This window comes from Phalacrocorax carbo, chromosome 23 (genome assembly GCF_963921805.1).
Source record: "Phalacrocorax carbo chromosome 23, bPhaCar2.1, whole genome shotgun sequence".
In the NCBI taxonomy this organism is placed as follows: Eukaryota; Metazoa; Chordata; class Aves; order Suliformes; family Phalacrocoracidae; genus Phalacrocorax; species Phalacrocorax carbo.
The window spans coordinates 465,344-483,731 of NC_087535.1; the positions used below are offsets into that span (position 1 = coordinate 465,344).

The 18,388-nt window shown below is 54.4% G+C and overlaps 1 protein-coding gene across 15 annotated transcripts in view; it reads left to right on the forward strand.

Moving 5' to 3' along the window:
- The window catches only part of LOC104048797 (voltage-dependent L-type calcium channel subunit alpha-1S-like), a 50,186-nt gene that overhangs the window by 5,848 nt on the left and 25,950 nt on the right, over positions 1–18,388 (forward strand). For 12 of the 15 annotated variants that reach the window (XM_064471800.1, XM_064471795.1, XM_064471794.1 and 9 more), the window contains 11 exons: positions 1,598–1,703; positions 9,707–9,846; positions 10,415–10,548; positions 11,130–11,282; positions 11,572–11,777; positions 12,619–12,722; positions 14,512–14,660; positions 15,673–15,754; positions 16,288–16,448; positions 17,207–17,432; positions 18,015–18,222. In XM_064471800.1, coding sequence (XP_064327870.1) covers positions 1,665–1,703; positions 9,707–9,846; positions 10,415–10,548; positions 11,130–11,282; positions 11,572–11,777; positions 12,619–12,722; positions 14,512–14,660; positions 15,673–15,754; positions 16,288–16,448; positions 17,207–17,432; positions 18,015–18,222 — 1,602 coding nt within the window. In that variant the 5' untranslated portion in view covers positions 1,598–1,664. Of the gene's footprint in view, positions 1–426; positions 508–1,597; positions 1,704–9,706; positions 9,847–10,414; positions 10,549–11,129; positions 11,283–11,571; positions 11,778–12,618; positions 12,723–14,511; positions 14,661–15,672; positions 15,755–16,287; positions 16,449–17,206; positions 17,433–18,014; positions 18,223–18,388 lie in introns of those variants that run through there. The other 3 variants (XM_064471801.1, XM_064471808.1, XM_064471809.1) reach the window with 3 other exon arrangements.

The following is an 18,388-nucleotide window of genomic DNA, read 5'->3' on the forward strand; positions in this document are numbered from 1 at the left end:
GGATGCTGGGAAATCCTGTCTTGTACTGGAACCTCTGTACCTACTGGATGAGATTTACCAGTTTGCCCGTGATGGCGGGTTGGAATTTACAGCTGGGGATGGGGATGAAAGATCTCAAAACAGCTTATGGGGGTAGGCGCTGGCTGTGGTCATAAGTGTGGATGTTGGCTGGTAGGACGATGGAGAGGGGAAGGGGCTGGTGGGGAGTGTGGTGAGTTGTCACTGCTGATTTACACTGTAGGCGGGTCCGTCCCAGGGGACAGCCAGACCAACATTTTCATTTCCTCCACCTGCTTTTAGTTTCAGAGGCTTCCAGGGATACAGGCAAGGCAAGTGGATCGGGGACAACTGAGACGTACTCATCAAGAAACACTATTGGGCAGAAAACTTTGAGATTAGCGTTATGACCAAAAATGTTTCTTGTAGGTTTTTGCATCGTGCTGTACCCAGCTGTCTTCTGGCAGCCCGAGGCCACTAGGTGAGTGGAGGAGACCCCCTTGCTTTGAGGTATGTGCCTAGCTGCATGGTGCCGTGGCTAGGCACAAGCACTTTAGAGCTGCAGCAGGGCCTGGATGTGACCAGCAGAGGGGCAGCAAAAGACGATGCTGTCTTCTTCTGACCAGATGTGTGGTGCACTGCCAGGGTACCACAGGGTGGCAGATTTGGACCACGCTGGGAGGAACAGAGACTTCTGCCTCCAAGGTCCCAGAGCCAGAGTTTGAGCTCTTTTGGAGCTTCAGGAATGTGGTAGCTGAAGCTTGACCATGAGGTTTCAGTGGCCCAGCAGATTAGTGACAGCAGCAGGAGCCTGTGCTAGGGCCTTCAGGGGAAATATAAATTCACCGTATTTGTTCAAGAGATGTCACAGTCCCAAACAGCACAATTCCGCCTTCTAGGGAGTGAGATGGAGCTCAAGCTGAGCACTCCAGTTACTCCCAGCCCATGGCACTCCTGGGGACAGTCACAGGCGTGCTGCCTGCACTGGGGCACTGAGGCTGTAGGACACCCAGGGATGTTAGCAGCTGGATGTTCTGCTAGAGGAGACCCTGGCTGAGCTGTCTTGCCCCTAGATACCTTCTAGTCAGGGAGACATGCCCACCTGAGATCCGCTGCTCAGCAGCGTCTCCCTCACGGATGCTGAGTACAGATGGAGCCAGGGGCAGCACGTTCCAAAGGGTGATGCTTTGGTTAAGCGTCTACATTATGCAAGAGGGTCCTGACCCTTCAGGATGATTCGCTGAAGGATGATCAGGGGGAAACAATCAGCTCTCCCATGCCCTTGTTATTGCTCCACTGCAGCCTTTTAATTTGTGCCCCTGCCCCATATGTGCTGTGCCAAAGCTTCCCCTCTCCAGCAGACATGCCCTGAGCGTCCAGGCCCTGCATCTCATCCTGGCCCATTCCCCCCTTCCCCGGCCACCCAAGAAATGGGCAGCAACTGAGGATGCGCAGAGGGTGAAGGCTGACCGCTCGCTCTGGTTCTCTGCCCCAGTGAGAGGTTGTTCCCCCATAGCCAGTGGGGTTTCCCCACACATACCCATGCACGGCTGTACCTGCTTTTTTGTTCTTGCCTTCGCTCCTTAACACTTTCTCTCAGACCCTTCGAGATCATCATCCTCCTGACCATCTTTGCCAACTGTGTTGCACTGGCCATCTACCTGCCAATGCCTGAGGACGACACCAACGTTGCCAACTCCAGCCTGGTAAGGCGCAGCCCTTCCCGCTGTCCTGCTGACCCTCCTGACTGGGCAGCCAGGTGCTCGGCTTCGAGGGCTCTGCGGAGCTGGTCCCTCTGTGGTGGGGGTGCAAGAGGGTAATACCTGTAGTGGGGGGATCTGGTGCTGCCCTGGGGATGCAGTCAGACGTCGCTGGTCCACTGAGAGATGCTGCAAAGGCAGAGGCAGGCAGGGTGGCGGAGAGACCGCTGCAAAATGGGTTTTCAGAAGGGCTGAAACCACCCCTAGGTTGAGATCAAAGGCAGCAGATTAGTGTGTGAAGTACACAGGAAGGAGGAACTGATGCCAAAAAAAGAACAAATTCCCTCAATTTTTTTATCATGACCCTTCCAAAAGGAAACGTCCTGTTCCAGAAAGGCTGGAATGTTTTGTTTCAGCATTTTTGGAATAACATTTTCTGACCTTTCATTTCAAAACTGTATTTTAATTTTGGTACTTTTTATTTAAGAGGGGGGAAAAAACCCATCTCTGTTAAGCAGAGACTTTGCTCCTTTCCAATCAGTTATTCCTTTTGTTGTTTTTTTTCCCCAGTCACTCCATTTTGCCTGGAATAAGGCATTTTGATAGGAGCTAAATCGATAGTTTGCACTATTTTTAGTTTGCCACCCTTTTCCCCTCTTCAGATCCCCCTTGCGGTTCAGTCCACATCGATTTCCATTGAGAGTCTGAGTTTGGTGACTGAATCAAAGCATCTAAATATGCCCTTTTTAAAAGAAATGTTCTCTTCTGCTAACTTCAGGACTCCTCAGCGTCGGGTTGGGGTGTGTTGTGTGCAGGTATTGCTGGCAACTTGTGACTTAAAAAAGCACCTCTCTGGTTTTTACCTGTTCATTAGAGACTCTGCAGAGGAAAATATTAAAGCAGTCAAAGAATCTGAGATACAGAATACAAAGTAAGCTTTTACTTGTGCAATTTTTAGTTCCTTGAAATGCTTTTGTCTCTCTCCTCCTCAACAGGCTTTTAGTGGCACTGAAGATAGCGTTTACTTGTAATTTCCTTGGGAAAAGAAGAAAAGGGGTCATATTGGCAATGTGTTATTACATCTTTTAAAAATAAGTCCGAGGTAGGCCCACAGAGGAGGAGAATTAGAAAAACCCATGGAGAGTTAATTCCTGGGGTGCTTGTTCAGCCTCCCAGTGTGCTGCAAGCTTGGGGCAGAGTTACGCTCAAGACACTGATTTTTGTTTCTTCCCTGGCCAAGGGGGCACAATAGGATTTGAAAGGTGCAGTTATCTCAGCTGAGAGATCAAAGAGAAAGCGAAACTGGGGCAGGTTGAGCGTGGAAAGCAGGAGGTGGGGGCAGCAGGGATGGGGGCTTCCCGCTGGAAGGGGTTTGGGGATTTGGCTGAGAGCAGGACACCTGCAAGGGCAGAGCTGGAGAAAGGCCAGCAGCATGTGGCAGTGTGGCACGATCGGGGGGGACAACCTGGCAGCAATGCACCTCGCAGTGCTCCGGCGCAGGCACTGATGCTGCTCAGGAAGGACCAACAGCCTTCCCCGTTAATGGGAGGCAGGCAGGCAGGTAGTGACGTCCTCTACAAATGAGATGTCATCTGTTTGTGTTTACTCTATGTTAGATTACTTATGCTATGTCCTATTGGGGGATTTTTCAGCCTGTTGCCATGCCAACAGCTCTCTGTATCGGGAGCCTGGCAGCCCCAGGCCTCTCCTTCATCCATGCTCTGCATGTCCCTTTGTCATCATGTTCTGGTAGCTTTGTAGGAGCAGTCCCAGCTAGGAGCTGAGCCAGACCCGTACCATCTTGCGTATCAGGCCGTGCTCTCTATGGGACCCGCAGGTGGTGCAACAAAGGCTTGTTGGAGGTGTTTTCCTGCAGCAGAGAGATGCTGCAATGCATTAATTCTCTCCCTGTCACTTTTTAAACTCCCTCTCTTCATTGCCCAGTCTGCTTCAGAGAGGATTTTGTTTATCTAAGACCTTGAAATTGTTGAGGAGGCAAAATGTATGAGGGGAGCTGAGTCAGAGCAGCAAGGACAGTGCCCCACGTTATTTGTGGAGGCAGGATCTAGGCTCAGCCTAGAGAGCTCACTGCTAATGGATGTGCAGGAGCCTGACCAGCCCGGGTTCCCTTCAGAGAAGCCTCCTGCATCCCAGGCACTTGATGCAGTGAAAGCCACCCTGCTCTAATGCTGGGGGTCTCCAGTGAGGAGAGGCTTGGGAAGGGAGGATCTCCTGTGACGCCTCTGCTGCCACTTTCGTCCCGCAAGGTTGGAAAACCTGGAAAGCAGCCAGGCTTCTGACTCTGTCTTTCCAGGACCACCCAGTGAAGATTTGCAGACAGCATTTACACTAGATTTAGAATTAGTCTCATGAAAGCTTTGTTAACCAGAACTCATCCTGGGAGGTGACAAAAGTGTATTTAATAACCTGCAAATCTTCTACGAATCCATTTCACTTTATCCTGGAAAAAATACAGTTGTTGAAACTAAACATCTTTCATTCCTATTCTTTTTAGATTAGAGTTCTTCTAATCCAGAAGATTTTTTTGTGATGCTGTTTTTGTCTAATTTTGTCTAATTCTAATGAAATCAAAATACCGTCTTTGATGCTGATGAAGTGATTTTGACTTTCCAACTCAATCAAAAATTCAAAGTGTTTATTTTCACTTTGACTTGAGTTTTCAAAATCGTCGGTGAGCTCCAAATCACGCTGTCCTTCATTAGAGGCCTTGCCCCAGGAGCAGGCAAGTTCAGAAATGTGTTTAGCAAGGCAGGTTACTCAAAGGGATTCACCCAAGAAAATACAGATGTCTGCACGTGAGCTGGCTGCCTGGACTCCATTTACGGTCAACGGAGAAATAAAGGCAAATTTAGAGTAGGGTTTGTCTTGTAGGGCAGTTGGTCTGCTCCTGCAGTTCTGATGGGTGGCGGCTGACATGCTGCACACACTAACGTGCCTGCTTTTCCCCACCAGTGGGACCCAAGGGCTCAGAGGGAGGCCACCCTTTCAGAGCATCCAAAAGCAGCTGGGCTGAGTCCCGTGTGCTTTGTAAAACTATCAGGTAGAGCATGGGGCCTGGTGAGTGGGGGACGGAGCTGGAGCTCAGGCTGTACAGAAGACACTTTTAATAACACAGGTGACGGCCTATGTGTAGGCAGTCTGCTAGTATCCCAGATAATGGCTCTATGTTTAAGTAGAACAGATGTTTCATATAGAGGAATATGCTTCCAAAAATCCTGCCATTTTGGGTTGCATTGGGTTGTACCTCAGCCACAGGGGTCAGTGACCTGAACACAGCTCCAGGCACAATTCGGTTACAGGAATATGGGTGTCTGATGCTGTTGCAGGTGTCCCAGACCTCCATCTGTGGCTCTGGAGGCCTGTGACTTGCTTGTGGGTCCTGTGTAACGTCATCTGCTCGAGGATTGTCTCATGTAGCCCAGGGAATCTCCAGTAGCACTGAAAACAGCTGTGTTCAGGCAGCTGACCTGTGTCTAGCAGTCCTTGAGCAGAGATTGCTGATCCAGTGCTGGTTTTGAAGCGTGAGTACCTGCAGTTGGGTGTCCCCTGAGGCTGGCATGGGTCACTCACTGCAGGAAAGGCCTCTGCATGGGGTTTTCCTAGAGCCTTGGGTCACCCTTGATCTCCTGGGGTCCTCTAATAGCTGTGAGAATAGACCACACGCCCGCACATCTCCACGCACAGACTCGGTGCATGGGACTTCAGAAACTGCAGCTGCTTTTACCCAGCATCTTGAGAGAGGCACATAAAGATGCAGCTGTACAAGTGTCCCCTGCCTCAATCCTCCCCTTTGCTCTGGGCTGGGGCTGCTGTCAAGGACCGGCACCCTGCCCAGCTTGTGGCTTGGCTGGCCTAGCGGCCTCCATGGCTCAGCCTGGGGTTTTGGGTAGGCAGCTAAGCCAGGCCCCTCTGATGTCCCTCTTGCTGTCCCGTCCTGGCCCTACTCACGGGCACTCGGCCACCCCAGCAGCCTTTTCACATACAGACCTGCCATCACAAGGTTGCCTTCTTTCAGGCTCCTTCCCCCGTGGACAGAGCTGGCGAGAGGATTTCACCTCCCCTTTGCACAGAGCCCAGCTGTGACTTTTGCTGCACGTTACCGATACACAGCTCTCACCCTCCGGTTTGGCCAGCAGAGCTGACCACTTGTCCTGAATGCCAGTAAAAAATACAGCAGCTTCCAAAGCCTGCCCCATCAAGCAGGATGCCCCGTGGTCTCCAGCTCTGCAGCAAGGCTTCCTCTGAAGGGACCTTGCTGACCATCTGCTCCCAGCCCTGGAGAAGGGCGGAACAGCGGCAGCTCCCCTGGATTTCTTTTCCTCTAGTTGGGTTCTCTACACCCTGGGTCTGACAGGCAGCAGCTGAGCCCCTGTCTGTGCTGTCTCCAAATCATTCTCCTGTCCATGGTTTTGCTGGCTGAGGTGGCAGCATCCAGCAAAGCCTTTTCAAACTGAGCAGATCTAGGGCATCTAGTCCAGGGACAACCCTCAGGAATGCCACCAATGAGTCCCACAGACACCCGACCAGCCGTGGTGCAGCTGGTGTGCGGGGAAGGGACATGGAGCAACGAGGAGCTCTGGACAGTGAGTGAGGGAGACGCAATGGGGAACAACTCGTAGGGCCTGGCTCCTCCATGCTTGCAGAGCTGCTGGAATGGTTTATTGCTTTTTCGGTCCCTATCTCTGCGGCCCTGGGGTTTGTCAAGCCCAGGTCTGTCACGTGTTTATGGGGAAGAAGGAGCGGTGGCTGGGGGCCATGGCAAGAAAATCACAGCATCACAGAGTAGCTGAGGGTGGAGAGGCCTCTGGAGATCATCTAGTCCAATCCCTTGCTCTAAAAATTTTTTGCAGACGATTCAAAAACTCTGCCAAATTCTTTCCTGCACCTCTTGCCATCCCAAGCACTCCCCACGCTCTGACAGAGGCCACTGTGAGAAACAGAAGCGTTTCTCTCAATGTCTCTTCCCGGACATGCAGGGTACCAGGGGTTCCCACCATGTACTCAAAGGAGCCTTCCTCTGCTCCAGCCCTCATTTTTATCTTGATTTCCAAAGGAAGGGGAGCCTATGAGATTGCTGTAACTGTGTTCCCATGCATTCATTAACTGTCCTGTCCCCTTTTCCCTCTCAGAGCTGCAGGGCTTGTCTCACTACATTCAGGGGAATGGAAGAAAGGCACAGCTACTCTCTTCTGCAAAGCATGGTTGCTGCAAGGGTGTTTTGTGTTTAAAAAGCCCTTATGAAAGACTTCAGCAGCACAGCTACGTGCCCTGCATGTACTGGTGCAGGCAGTCCACGCACGGATCCCGGTCAACCCACTGGTGCACGTACAAAGACCATTTCTACTGGGGAGGGTGGTCAAACACTGGCATAGGTTGTCCAGGCTGGGTGTGGGATCTTTGGAGTCATTCAAAACCTGCAAGGACTAATTTCTGAGCACCCCGTTACAAGCTGGCCCTGCTTTGAGCAGCGAGGGCTTAGACTAGGTGATCTCCAGACATCCTGGCCAGCCTCAAACCTGTGATCTGTGACAACTGCCTCAGCCAGAGCAGGGGCCACCCCTCAGCCTGGCAGCAGAGGTGACGGGGGCTGGGGCTGCAGGGCAAAGCGGAGCAAGGGCCTGGCTGGGACTGAGAGGCTCAGGGGGAGGTGCAGGGGCTGATGGTGCAGGAGCAGGAACAGAGGGCACGGAGGAGGGCAGGAGGCTGGGGACGGTTTGGAGGGGTCAGGGAGGAATGTGACTGCTGGGAGTCCTGCTCCACACGGATGTCTCTGCAGGGAAGCAGAGGTAGCTATCTGGATTTGTTACGGTCACGCTGTCCCCTCACCATCTATCCCCCACTTTGACCAGCCAGGTGCCAAGCCCTGCCCCCCCGTTCCCTGGGAGGAGACACCAGGGACAAGGGGCTGGTGCTCATTCTGGAGAGCCCTGCGTGGCCGTAGGGGCCGGGAGCCGACATTGCTGAGCAGGCTGGAGCTGTGTCATGTTGCACTGCATCGGCGTGGTGCACGCTGTTATTCCTGCTGCTCTGTGGCTCATTCGGCAGCCGCAGGTCGGGTTACTCTGTGTCCCCTAACATGGTTGAAGCATGTGTGTGCGTAGCAGCCTGGTGTGTTATAAAGACCTCTATCTTTTTATAGTGGCTTTTTGAAGGCTGGGCTCTTCATACACCCAATCCCAGCTCTGCCAGGCAGCCCGGCCACCCTCTCCTAAGCAGCCTCCTGCCATGGGCCAGGTTTGAAACCTGCTGCTCACTGACTGCGCATGGTGGGCAAACACCATTGGAGCCGGCCAAAGCACTCACCTGGTCTGGGCTTCTGAAAGGGACCTCCAGGGAACAGCAAGTCACCTTTTGATTCTGGGCAAGTGCTTTTAGAGGGGCATCCCTGCCAGCCAGAGACCCTGGAGCCTGACTCTGTCCTGTTGGATGAAGCAGGGCAAGAGATTAGCTTTTGCAGTGCTGGGGTTCCAGATTGGATCCTGACCCTCACCAGCCTTGGCAGCTGCAGAGCTGCTGTAGCTTGCAGTGGGCTCCCCATTTCTCCTCCATTTGCAGCAGGGAAGATCCCCCACCACACCACTGGCTGCTGGTGCAACTCTGCAGTCCCTCCATACCTGAAATAACCCTCAGGATAGTTGTATCTGTATGTCTGGGATTCCAAGGACAGGCTTTTGGGGACAGACTAGGGGGGATCTGTCACTGATAAGACAGGAAGGTGAGTGGCATCGAGTTGCCTTAGCTAAAACCTTGAAGACAGAACCCTGATAACACCAGTAAACACAATGCTTAGGTCTCTGCTCTTACCATTGCTGCCCTCAGATCCAACAAGGAACTGGCACTTGTATGGGTGACAGACATACAGGGAGACTTGGCACAGCCACTGCTGCTGGACACGGTAATTGAGCAAGCAATGCTTCTGTCTGAGCCCTGGCCCTGGTTGCTTGAGGGACCCTGGGAGGAAGGTATGCTTGCAGCACTGCAGCCTTCCCCAGTTTGGCCTCAGAGAGACGTTTCTGCCTTTCTGGGTGCAATTCCTTGCAGAGCCCAAGCAGGGATGCTCTTTGCCCTTCATGGGGTGCAGATGGAGGAGAGGGGCCATGGAAGAGCAGAAATATAAATACCCCAATCCATCTGGGTGCCTCGGAGGGATTTTAATCCCAGTCTGGAACAGGGTGTCAGCAGCAAGGGCAGTGATCACAGTGACAGGCAGAACCAGGTGGGCTCTTGGATGTGCTCTGGAGAAAGATGAGCTATTCTGGGCCATGTGGCTGCAGGGCTGTGCCAAGCCCTTGCAGTGGGGTGCCAGGTCCCACCTGGGAGTGGGCACAACACCTCTGCCTAGCAGAGACCCCAGGCAGGCCAGCTTCTAGCAGCTCACTCTGCCAGGCGGACATATGGCATTAGGCAGAAGGTCTTGAGCCCAAAGCCTCACTTCCCTGGGAGCCCAGGGCAGCGGGAAGCCACAGTGCAGCTGGCTTGTCCCATGGTGACTGTGTGGTGTCTCCAGGACAAACCCAGCAAGCCTCAGCTGGAGAGGATGAGGAGGAGGCATCAGTGCTGCCTGCGGGAGGAAGGCTATGGGAGTATGGGAGGGTGGGGCAGCAGGGAGGAGAGCCAGAGATGTGCAGTGCCCTGGGCCAGGCACTTTTGGGCGCTGGGTTGGGAAGTGAGTGGTGGCTTTGCTGGTGTAGTTTGTAAGAGCAGGTTCCCGTAGCCCGGGGACGTGGTCCTGGCAGCGTGCCATTGAAGGGATGCAGGGGATCACGCCGCGGGCCAGAGGGTGGCATGTGGCGGCTCAGCATGCCACCCCTTCCTGCCCAGGGTAGCCTCAGCGCTGCCCGATGCGCGTGGGAGATCACAGATGGGTTGGCAGCTGGGGCCGAACCCAGAGACACACGGGGGGGCAGCCGTGCATGGTGGTGATGCCAAGGGAGGTGACAGTCTGCTCTAACGGAGCATCCTCTCCTGCTTGCCTTTCCAATCCCCAGGAGAAGATCGAATACGCCTTCCTGATCTTCTTTGCCATTGAGGCAATGCTCAAGATAATTGCCTACGGGTTTCTTTTCCACACGGATGCCTATCTCCGAAACGGCTGGAACGTGCTCGACTTCTCCATCGTGTCCCTGGGGTAACGCAAGGATGGGAAGCTGCTGGTGCCCAGCTTGTGCCAAGGCCTGGTCCACAGCCTATCAGCTACACTGATTTTTCTAGTGACTGCAGTGGGTTTGGGGGCAACCTGCGGTCTCAGTTCATGCCCTGCTCCCACGGGCCCCTTTCTCATGCCCTGATATCCCCGGGGATCCTCCCTCACTCCTGTTTCTTCCTGTCTGACTCCTTAACGCCTTTCAGGTCTCCTTGCCCTGGAGAACGGGAGTGCCATGGAGTCATCTGGGGTTTGGCACACGGGGAGAGGGTCCACTGGGCACGAGGGGTGGGAGGGCCCCCGGCTGGTCAGCAGTGAGTGCGCAGAGGGGTGCCCAGCCACGAGTGCGCCCAGGAGTTGGACTTAGCAAGAGCTGTTCCCTGGGTCAGGCTGAGCGTGGCTGGCAGAGTCCTGTCCCTCTCTTCCCTGCCTGCAGAGCACTGAGTCCTTAGCACAGGTTTCTTGGTCTCCATCCTCACGCCCTTCTCTTTCTCCCTGTCCTTCCTTCTGCTTCTCCCCCTTTCTTCCCTGCTCTGTGCCCCGGCTCTTTCAGGCTTATCACCATGACCTTGGAGCAGGTCAATGCGAAGCAGGGAGGGACTTCAGGGGGAAAAGGCGGCTTTGACGTGAAGGCCCTGCGAGCGTTTCGTGTGCTGAGACCCCTGCGCCTGGTGTCCGGAGTGCCGAGTGGGTGCTGGGCACCCTGCCACCGTGAAGAGTTGGCGGGTGGATTGAACCCCTGTGCCTGGCCAGGGTGGGGGGCCATGGGGCAGGTTTCTTGGTGCTGCTGGGTCAAGCCCAGCCACAGGGTGGGCGTGGAGGAGCCACAGGTTCTTGCTCATCCCCACAGCTTGCAACTGTCAGCACTGGGGATCTGCAGGTCAGCGCAAATGTAGCTCCCTGCGTGGGTCAGTGTCAGCACCTGTGGGTGGCCAGGGTGAAAGGGGCTGGGACCTCGCTCTGGTTTCTCAGGGCAGGGATCTCCTTCTCCCAGAGCTCAGGATGAGGGCACCAGAACAAATGGAGGGGCGTGAAGCAGCCTCCAGCACTGCCTGGTGCGTGGCTCTGCTGGGGCCTTCCACATGCTCTATGGTGGGTAGAGAAAGGAACTTTTGCTTCAGCGATTTCATTCCCAACCAACCTGTGCCCCTCTTCCCTTGGCACGGGGCATTTCAGAGGCTGCTTGTCAGAGGGGCTGACAGGAACGCAAGGTGCACCCAAAGCTGTTTATGAAGTGGTTGACCTCCTCTCCCTTCTCCTCGGTGCAGGCCTTCAGGTCGTCCTGAACTCCATCATCAAGGCCATGGTGCCCCTGCTCCACATCGCCCTGCTGGTCCTCTTCATGATCATCATCTATGCCATAGTTGGGCAAGAGCTCTTCAAGGGCAAGATGCACAAGACCTGCTACTATCTCGGGACAGGTGGGGCTGTGGCGGGGGGGTGATACGGCAGAGATGGCTCTGTGTGGCTGCTGTGGGGACCACAGAGGTTCTGCGGGTGGCAGAATGTCTGGTCTTGCCAGCGTCAGGCCTGGGAGCGTGGCAGGCCTGGAGGATGTTTGGTACAGCACACAGCTTGGTGATGTACGTGGTGTGAGGAGGTGGTGAAAGGAAAAGCCCCTTTTGGAAAGCTGCTGCAGGAGGCTGGGAAGTGCTGGAACCTGCCCTACTTGGCCTGACCTGCTGCTCACACCACGGCTTTCCCCCTCAGATGTGATTGCCACGGTGGCGTCAGAGAAGCCAGCCCCATGCACCAGCTCTGGCCACGGGCGACACTGCACCATCAATGGCACTGAATGCCGAAGCGGCTGGCCGGGGCCCAACGACGGCATTACTCACTTCGACAACTTCGGCTTCGCCATGCTGACTGTCTATCAGTGCATCACCATGGAGGGCTGGACCGAAGTCCTCTACTGGGTAGGCTCCAGCAGCTTCGGCTTGGTGCCCAGCTCGCAGAGGTCACTGCTGGTCCTGCCTCAGAGAATCATAAAATGATAGAATCATTAAGGTTGGAAAAGACCTCTGAGATCATCTAGTCCAACCCCAAACCCAACACCCCCAGGCCTCCTAAACCATGTCCCCAAGCGTCACTTCTACACGTTTTTTTGAACCCCCCCAGGGACGGTGACTCCCCCACCTCTCTGGGCAGCCTGTGCCCATGCCTGACCGCTCTTGCAGTGAAGACTTTTTCCCTCATAGCCAATCTGAACCCCTCTAAAGAGCGAGGAATTCCCTCCAGGACACAGGTCCCCATAGCAGGGCCAGGCCTCCCAGCCGGTGAAAGACATCCTGCCCCCACCAAGCTTCATGCGGTGATGCACATCCCATGGTGCACCAGGCACCTCTTCTGCATCTTTGCAGGCACTGCTCAAGCTGTCCTTGCTCTCCAGGTAGACAGGAGGGTGCTCCAGCTCCCACCTTTGTGAAGGGGTACAGGCCGAGCACAACAACGGCTGGCTGGTGGGTGCTTCGGCAAAACCCCGTGTTTTGCAGTCCTTGGGAGACTGTCTTGCTGAGGCTTAGGCATGGGGCTGATGTTTATATCTGCCCCCAAAATGCTTGGGTCTCGCTTTACCTCCACAAAAACCTGATGCAAAGTCATAAGGCGGCAGAGCTCAGAGCCAGGTTTAGCTGCTACCATCCCAAGCACTCATTTTAGGGGGGAGCAAAGCTCCCAGAGGCTGTTGAGGGAGCCCTAAGGGGAGACAGACAGCAGACACTGTGTTCAGGATGCTTCATCTGCCTCTCTCCTTGCCAGGTGAATGATGCCATTGGGAATGAATGGCCCTGGATCTACTTTGTCAGCCTTATCTTGCTTGGCTCCTTCTTCGTCCTCAACCTGGTGCTGGGGGTGCTCAGTGGGTAAGTGCCACGCCGTCCTTTCTCTTTGCCGGCAGATCAGTGAGCGTTACCAGAGCGTGGACATTGGCTGGTTTTAATTATACAAGAAGGAGGCCTGGAAAAGTTTCTGTTCCTTTTCCTCTGCTGTTCCTCTCCCCTGCTTTTGCATGCTTGGAAGCCCTGAGCCTTGAGTTACTTTTTGTGCTAGTGTCCATGACTCTCTGAGGTTTTAGCTCAACGCCTAACACAGAAACCTCTTCCCTGTAGCACAAGCAGCGGTCAGCAAACACAGCCGTGGAGCACGATATTAGGTGTTTGTAGTGTGGTCTGCCAGCACTCACAGCAAAAGAAGCTGAGCAGGGAGCTCAAAGCAGCAGTCTTTACACCATGGCTGTGGGTCGAGACACTCATTCTCACGGGTACCCACAGCACTGCTGTCCTCTTGTGAGCACACATGATTTCCTCATGGCCAACCTAAGGAAACCACCTTTGTTAAGAATGCAGGGGATCCAAGAGAATTTTAGTTACTCTAATTAATGCTTCAACAGTCTTACCCAAGTACCACAACGAGCTATCATCAGTCTGGTTACAGTGATCCTGACACTTCTGTGCCAAATGACTCAGTCGGTGCTAGTTCCCATAGTAGTGCAGTTGAAGCTGCCACGTGCAAAATCCCTGGTGCCACGCTCAGCCTACTGTGCATTGCTGTGGTGGGGTGCCAGCATCCTGGTTTTGGTGCTGGGAAGCGTGCGTTGTTCTGGTGAGTGAGGGTAGCTTTTCTCCTCAGTTCTGTGTAGGCTCAGGGTGGTTTTTATATGTTTCAGTCCTGTGCGTGTGAAGTGGCTCACACTCATCGTCTCTGTTGGTTCACAGGGTTAGTTATACCCTGTATTACTTGGATTTGTTAGCCGCCTTCTGTGGCGAGAACCATACACCTGCACAAGGTTAAACCAAACTGGGTATTAATATAACTAGAACAAGCTCAAAACCGCGAGACAGCTCACAGGCACCCGACCCTTGCATGAAGTTGGCTGAAGTAACAGCAGGACTGTAGTCATCTGATCGTAGAGTGAGTTGCAGGCACAGCAAAAGTTTCTGAAATATTTTTGCAAATATAGCTAAAATATGCTTGAGGTAAGGAAAATCCAGACAAGGCCTGACAATTCCTGAGGCTCAGTATGTCTAATTATTGTTATAATGCCTGAGACCTATTACGAACACATGGCAACGCCAGACTGGCTGGGCAGCAGATCTACAGTCCAGCCAGATACCAGGAGAGAAAAGAAATTCATTAAAAAAGACTGAGAAGAGCGGGACCCCCTGCACTGGCAGACCTGTCTTTTCCATGTTACCGTGAAAAGAGTGTCCTGTTCGCTTGCCATGTGAGGAGCTCACCTGCCCCACAGGGAGAGCTGGAGAGGCTGGGTCAGCCTTCTGCCCCTCAGATGGGTGAGACCCCACTTGCCCTGATCCTTAGCAGGGCTAGAGAACTCCCACAGCCTCCAACTTCTGGTGTTAGTTGGCCTGTCCAACCACAGCACCCTGCAGCAAGGAGCTCCCAGTGAGCAGCCAGTGGTGGGGAAGAAACCCTGCCTGCCATCAGGCATCGGGGGATGGTCCCCATGGTCTTGCGTCACGGAACAGGGCCAAGAAAGAAGAAATTCACTGGAGCAATCTAGTGGTAGCACTGAGTGATAAGGTATTTCAGGCTTTTGTCTTTCTACAAGGACTGGCCTGGCACAGGGCTGTGGCACCTGACCCCTGCGCCATCCCCCTCCTGAGTCTCACTCTGCTGCTTGCCTTGTCCCAGCGAGTTCACCAAAGAGCGTGAGAAGGCCAAGTCACGGGGCACGTTTCAGAAGCTGAGGGAGAAGCAGCAGCTGGAGGAGGATCTGAAGGGCTACATGGACTGGATCACCCACGCGGAGGTCATGGACAGTGACCGGACCAGGGGAGAAGGTACCAGCTCTGCTTGGTCAAAGACCCTTAGTATCAGGGTTGGGTTCCTAACACTGAGCATCCTAGAGAGGCAGGGTGGAGACCTTTGGAGAAGTCACAAAGACTTCTTTTGCTTGGAAACCTATGAAACAAAAAGCTTTGACTTCTGCAGAACAGCTACCTTCCTCTTTTTTTTTTTTCTTTCCTGAATCATTTTATTGACTCTCACCCAAACTAGCTGTAACTTGGCCCTCATGCTAAATCTCCACCTCAACCACTGTCTTTAAAATTTGCAGACTGCTAGCAAGGCCTAGGACTCCTTTGGCAAAATACATTTGAAATGGCCGTGAGAATCCATGAGGAACGTGCACTTTTGTGTGTAGGGGCAGAGTGCAGGGTTACTAGCTCGCACACTGACAGATGCATGAATTTCTTGCCATTGTTTGACCGTTTTGAGGGATGAGAAGTGGCTCAGGGAGGGAGGCGAATATGCAAGCGTCTAGCCAAAGGCTCAGCAAGGCCTGGGATGCTCTGCCACTGAGCCGCTGTATGTGCTAGGCCACCCTGCCCAGTGAAATAACTTTTGATGCCTCAAGCTGAGCCGATACATGTGTGCAAAGAGCCTTGGGAAACAGTGGAAAGACAAAACGCCTCTTCCACACCTGTGAGCAGTGCTCTTACAAACCTCCTGCGGTTCAGCATTTGCTCAGGTCACAACTGACCCCAGTTTCCTCCGTGCTGGGAGTGCCTTGCGCTGGGGGAGCCTACGTGCACACCGCTGTCTGTTCAGGCTGCCTCTCTGGGTTGCTGCTGCTCTTGCTGCAGGGCAGGTGTTCCTGGTGCCTCCTACTTGGTTTGCACCTGACACTTAAAACCTTCTGCCCAACCTCTCACTGCTCTCTCCCTGGGGTGGCATTTCTTGATTCCATCTCTGATGGGGAAGCTCTTCACGATGTGCTCCAGGGAGAGGTTCCCTCCCACATGTTCCTCCCAAGGGCTCCAAGGAAAGCCCAGGATCTTGTCCCCTCCATAGGTATGATGCCATCGGATGAAGGAGGGTCAGAGACGGAGAGCTTGTATGAAATTGAAGGCATGAACAAGTGGATTCTCTACTTGTGAGTATGTACTGGCTGAACCATCTGCTGCTCTGCACGTGGGCTTGCCCAGTCTCTCACTTGCTGTCCTGGCTGGGCCAGGCTTTCTTGTCAGCCACTGGTTTCTGGGGGAGAGCCAGGGGCTGTGTGCTGAGGAGGAGGTGCAAACATTGCGGGCAGCAAACAGGGAATTTTGCTCTGGTGCTGGCAAAAAGCCACGTCAAGGTGAACAACCCCTTCACTTTGGGACGAGGCTCCGAGCATCCTCTCGTGGCCCACGCAGCATGTCTTGTGCTTTAGGAGCGGGGCCTGTAGCAGCCAGCCAGAGGTGACTGTAGGCCAAAAAGGAGCCAGGAGGGGTTTGTGAACAGCAACGCCTGAGTGAATGCACCAAGCGGCAGGGGCAGGGTTACGTTCCTCAGCCCTTTCCAGGAAAGGCCCCTGGAGCAGGGAGCAGGGAGCAGGGGTGGCTTTGCTCTGCAGTCTGCAGGCACAGCCCTGGGCCGGGCAGGACCCACTGGCTGGCTCTGCTGACCCTTTGGCCATCTCTCCAGCCGTCAGTGGAGGCGTTGGAACCGAATGTTTCGTAGGAAGTGCAGGGACGTGGTGAAGTCCAAGTTCTTCTACTGGCTTGTCATCCTGCTGGTGGCCCTGAACACCCTCTCCATCGCTTCTGAGCACCACTTCCAGCCAGAATGGCTGACACGGGTGCAAGGTGAGCAAAGAGGCTGAGGGAGCAGGAGGGCCCGGGACACCTTGCTGCCCTGGAGACATGCGTGAACGCTTACTGTGCGTGCGCAGCCACACAGACATGGGGCCGGAGCTGTTAGACACATGCAGGCTTGCTCACGCACACAAACACAGCCTGCACACAAGTGTGTGTACACCATCCCCACTGCACTGTCACACAGCTGCACACTGAACGTGTGGTGCATACAGTTTTTGTTATTATGTACATAGTACGTGTGTATAATAATAAATCATGTTTATTATTATATATAAAAATAATAATGATGATAATAATATAAGCACAGCATATAGATTCTTAGGCACATGGGTGAGCACGGTGAACAGAGGTAGAGTGTGTACATTCACACCTGAACGTGCATAGCGCACACAAACGCACATTGCCTGCACTCACGCGGTACAGCCACACGTATTTATGCGTGCAGCCACACTACCCGCAGACACACGGAGTACAGCTATGCACCGTATACATGCACGCACTGCATGGAGTCACACGCACAGTACAGCCGCACTCTCACACGTACAAGCACACAGTTGCACATCACCCTTCTCCTCATCTTCCTCTCCTGTGATGCTCCCTGAAAAACAGCATTTGCTGCAGCTGCAGCTCAGTGCTCGGTGGTGGGCAGAGAAGGGAGGTGAGCAGCACTGCCCTCCTTCCCCTCCTGCTGTGCCGTGCTGAGATTAAGAAGTCCATGCTCTGATGGACTGGATCTCCCACCCCAGACAATGCCAACTGGGTGCTGCTAGCACTCTTTGTGGCTGAGATGCTGCTGAAGATGTACGCACTGGGCCTGCGCCAGTACTTCATGTCGCTCTTCAACCGCTTCGACTGCTTTGTGGTGTGCGCGGGGATCTTGGAGGCCATCCTGGTGGAGCTCGGCAGCCTGTCACCCCTGGGCATCTCCGTGCTGCGTTGCATCCGTCTCCTCCGCATCTTCAAGATCACCAGGTTGGGGACGGAGCTCTGTGGGTACTGGGGGCTTGCGGTCCCTAGGCATCCCTGGCCGTGTCCCTGGGGAGGGCTGCAGCGTGAGCAGAGCTGGTTTCTCCTGGATGGAGAAACAAGGCCAAGCTGGGGATTTCTGTCTCCAGGACATGGTCTGGGAGTGGTAAGGGGGACAGAGCAGGGCTTGCTGGAAGTCTCCTGGGGTCCCTCTCTTGCTCTGGGTTCCGGGGTGTTGTAAACAGAGGTGCTGTGGGCCAGTACTCCCGGTTTCTCTTTCCGGCACCAACCTGCTGTGTGCTCATGCCCCTTCCCCATCCTGCCTGCTGGTGCCCCGTGCAGGCAGCAGGGTGTCTTGCCTGTCACACCACTCCTGGATCTTCATTTCTACCTCCTGGGGCCTGCCTGGAGCAGTCCAAGTGCCCAGCCTGTGAGCGGTGCTGGTTCAGAGCCCCCGTTGCTGGGTTGCTGGCACGTTCCCCTGGACCAGACAGTCTGTTCCCTGCACCTACCTACCCCTACCTGATGCTGCCCACAGCCTTCACCCTCCCTTCACCTCCCACACACTCCTGACTTTCTTCTCCCCAGGTATTGGACGTCCCTGAGCAACCTGGTGGCCTCCCTGCTCAACTCAGTCCGCTCCATTGCCTCGCTGCTCCTCCTCCTCTTCCTCTTCATCATTGTCTTTGCACTGCTGGGCATGCAGCTTTTTGGGGGCAAGTTTGACTTTGAGGACATGGAAGTGCGGCGCAGCACGTTCGACAACTTCCCCCAGGCCCTCATCAGTGTGTTCCAGGTATGGGGCTGTGGGAAGTGCAGCAGGGGGCTGGGGGACGGCGTGCGGGGAGTCTCGCCTGCGCTGTGGGTCTCCTGGCACGAGCTGGGGCTCAGAGGGATGTGGGGCTGTGAGAGGTGATATGGCTTTGAGGCAGGAGCAGGTAAGTGCAACGGGGGTCACGAAC